The 3,503-nt window shown below is 44.6% G+C and overlaps 1 protein-coding gene across 1 annotated transcript; it reads right to left on the bottom strand.

Annotated features, from left to right (window-relative positions):
* Nucleotides 1-676: 676 nt before the first annotated feature.
* LOC143786252 (uncharacterized) lies at nt 677-1,907 on the bottom strand. Its single transcript, XM_077275528.1, has 3 exons — nt 1,775-1,907; nt 1,547-1,691; nt 677-1,460 (listed from the first exon to the last, which is right to left on the bottom strand). The coding sequence occupies exons 2-3, from the start codon at nt 1,645-1,647 to the stop codon at nt 677-679; spliced, it is 885 nt and encodes a 294-aa protein (XP_077131643.1). The 5' UTR covers nt 1,648-1,691; nt 1,775-1,907.
* Nucleotides 1,908-3,503: the final 1,596 nt, after the last annotated feature.

The raw sequence follows: 3,503 nt of genomic DNA, 5'->3' as shown, positions 1-3,503 counted from the left end.
TCGCAGACTACTTCATGAGTCCTGAAGGTGCCGTGCACTGGCAATACTCTTGTGCCGGTGTTGAGCAGCCTGAACTGCAGAGAAGATCGGATGCCTAAACATAATCAAGGCCCAAGCCTGGACGTCAGCGATAACAGCAGAGAACATATGATGGCCAAACCCATACAAAAAAAGGAACCAGTGTGTATGGCAGAGATGATAACAACAGAGAAAATGCGAGGCCTAATCCCTATCTAGTGAAGACTATTTCCTAGCTACCAAGGACCCTTTTTAATCATCAATCTTAAAGCAAATAATTGTTAATAAATAAAAAAAATATTATTTGAATAAATATCGTTTCCATGTTTGTTTTTTTTGTTAATGTTGCTTCATCAGATCACATTATCCGGTCTTCACATTTGGTAATCATTCCAACTCAGAGTAGTATAACAAAACTTTTTTTATTACATTAAAAAATAATTTTATTACATAACAGAAAATGTTGTGAACATTATTAAAGGAAGATACATTAGCTGATGTAATATCCAAAAATCAATAACAATAAAATTTTTTCAATAAACTTAGATTTTTGTGGAAAAACCGTAAATAACTTATTCACATTTGGGCTAGAACTCTCATCACAGTAAAACATTGTCTACACTCCCATCTCTACTCAAAAAGGAGGAGACATCCAATCTCAAAAATTGTGATATTCCGGGTGGTATCCATAACCCGGAAATGAGTCATGTTGGGAGGAGAGACTGGAATTGGGTGTACTGGTACGATGGCCAGTTGCTGTAGGTCCATGTGTATGGCCATAACTGTAGGCCTCTACGTGGTCAGCCCTGTATGTGGCCGCCTGCCCATAACGCTGCGGTGCGGCTGCTGGTGGTGGTGGTGGAGGCACAATGGGGTTATTAAAAATATTAAAAATACCCATCATAATTTGTTGGGCTGGGGGTAGGGTGGATGTCCCATCAATTGCCGTTAACAGACAATTGGCTGCTGTCATGTACATTTGCTGCTTGTCCCGTGGCAGTGTTCTAAGGCGGTCTGCCAAAAGTGACCCAAATTTTACTTGCTCATCCTGCTTTGCCGAATTGTCTAGCAGATTGAGCGTACGGCTTGTTAAGTTTTCTATTACTTGAGCTTGTTTAGACTTCTTTGGTGCCGCCCTTCTCAAAGCCACGGGACGGGCAGAAGCAGCCCCCATCCCCATGTGCCTCGACACACCACCACCAGAGTTGGCTGCAGCGTCCGAGGAAGTAGAAGCAGTGTTACAGTCCAAAACTTCTCCCGCACGAGGTGCTATGTCACGTTCTCCAAAGGTATCGGTAACCTCTTGTGACCTTCCGGACAAAGACATGTCCCCCGGAGAAGCTTGGCTGCCCATCCTGCATTCTTCTACTTCCTCTCCAATATTGTCCTCCGTGGAGTCACCTAGGTCCGGAGGTGTTTGGGCACACACGTTGCTTTCAGTTCTGCAGACCAAAGAAAAAAAACAATGTTAAAAAATTAATATTTTCAATCATTATGTCAAGCTAAACAATTTTTATATATAAACTACCTCCTCAAACTCCGGCTTCCCAATATAAACTGCAGCTGGTCTGCATATGGCACCCGCTTCCTTGGCGGCGAGCTGCCACTCGGAGTCTTGAGGGACTTCATGAATCGATCTGTCACTGACCGCCACCTCTTCCTCACATCGCCCACTGAAATGAAAGAATTTAAATATAAAATATTACTAATCCCATTTCCTTACTTTTTCCAAAAAATTTAAGAAATCAATACTTACAAATTGTTGTTTGCCACTGTTTAGATAGATTTGGCCACTCAGGAAATAGAGTTGTTACTATCTTGGGCCAGGCATCCCGCTTTGACCCCTTGTAATTCTCATGTGACCGGTCCCAGACCTCCGGGTGTTTTTCAATCTGAAAAATAACAGATTACAAGGGAAAATTTGTATTACAATTTACAGTGAAAGAACAGAAATATACGGTTATCTACAGTTGCACAAAGACCGTGTGCAAGAAAATACATGTAAGTGAAGGTTTCTTGGGTCGTTACGCACAAAATTTTTCTCCCTGCTACTACGTGGCTGGGCTATATACTACATGGCCTGTGCTATATACTACATGGGCTGTGCTATATAAGTGGCTGGGCAATATACTACATGGGATGTGCTATATACGTGGCTGGGCAATATACTACATGGCCTGTGCTATATACTACATGGGCTGTGCTATATAAGTGGCTGGGCAATATACTACATGGGATGTGCTATATACGTGGCTGGGCAATATACTACGTGTAGGGTTGAGCGACTTTCATTTTTTTAAGATCGAGTAGGGTTTTGGGAAACCCGATTTTGTCCAGAGTCGAGTCGAGTGCAGTCGGCCGATTATCGCTAAAAGTCGGGGATAGACCGAAACACGAAACCCAATGCAAGTCAATGGGGAAGCATAGTCGGCAGTGAGTGGAGGCCAGGAAAACACCTACAGTGCCCATTTTAATGCCAAAAACATCCATTCTTGTTTCTGAAGCTTGCCAATCTTAATTAACTGTATAATAATAGTTGGGCATAGGGAATTGGGGGTCATTTGGCAAAAGTTGTGGGGGGAGTAGGGCTGGCTCAAGTTTTTCGTGGGCCCAGGAAATGCGGACTACGTCACGGCGGTGTTGCAGGGAAAGGTAAGTATTTAAACGTTGCAAGTGCTGTGATCCTGAGCAAGCAGGGGGGGGGCCCACTCGTTCGCATTGGCACTGGCACAGGGCCCCTCAAAGTACGGCGGTGTGTTTGCATGGCGGGGGCGCCTCCCACCAGCAGCGACACTTTTGCGTACTCTGAGGGGCCCTGTGCCAGTGACGTCGCCAACGAGTATGCCCCCCCACCTGATGAAGGAACCTGCACTTTCATCTGCACCTTCCTCTTTGTCCCTGTGTAAGGTGGTATAACATGCGGGAAGGGGAACCTTACTTTCAGCAGGGTCAGATTCTGGCTGTGTAGAGTACAAGGGGAATGTAGTGGTCTAGGTCAATGTACCAGCAGACTCATTTAGCAGTGGCTGGGCAATGGGCAGGATGAGGAGGAAACAGATATAGGGCCAAAGAATAAAGTAGGCTAAATGCAGTTCAAAATTGGTAACAGGACTAAACAGGCGGCATTGCTTTGTTCAGTGGAGTAGCAAACCCAAGAGCAGCAGACACTGTTTCAAGGGCCTAACCACACTAGTAGGCCAAATGCAGTTTAATATCTGATAGTATAGGGCGAAAGCCAGAATGTGGAAGCTCAGCTTTGTTCAGTTGAGGACAACACCAGGGAGGGGCAGACACCTTTAGTAGGACGGAAAAGTCTATTGCATTTTTTAAAATGGTAATTTGGAGCAGAAGGTTGAAGCTCAGCTTTATTTAGTTGAGGGCAACACCAGGGAGGGGCAGAAGCCGTTAGTAGGCCCTAACCACCATTTTGTTTTTTAAAAACCACTTAATGAGAGCCGGAAGGTTGAAGCTCAGCTTTATTCAGT

This window comes from Ranitomeya variabilis, chromosome 7, assembly GCF_051348905.1.
Source record: "Ranitomeya variabilis isolate aRanVar5 chromosome 7, aRanVar5.hap1, whole genome shotgun sequence".
Lineage (NCBI taxonomy): Eukaryota > Metazoa > Chordata > Amphibia > Anura > Dendrobatidae > Ranitomeya > Ranitomeya variabilis.
Note: the sequence above shows the minus strand (reverse complement) of the source record. Positions and strands in the feature narration are given on the sequence as shown.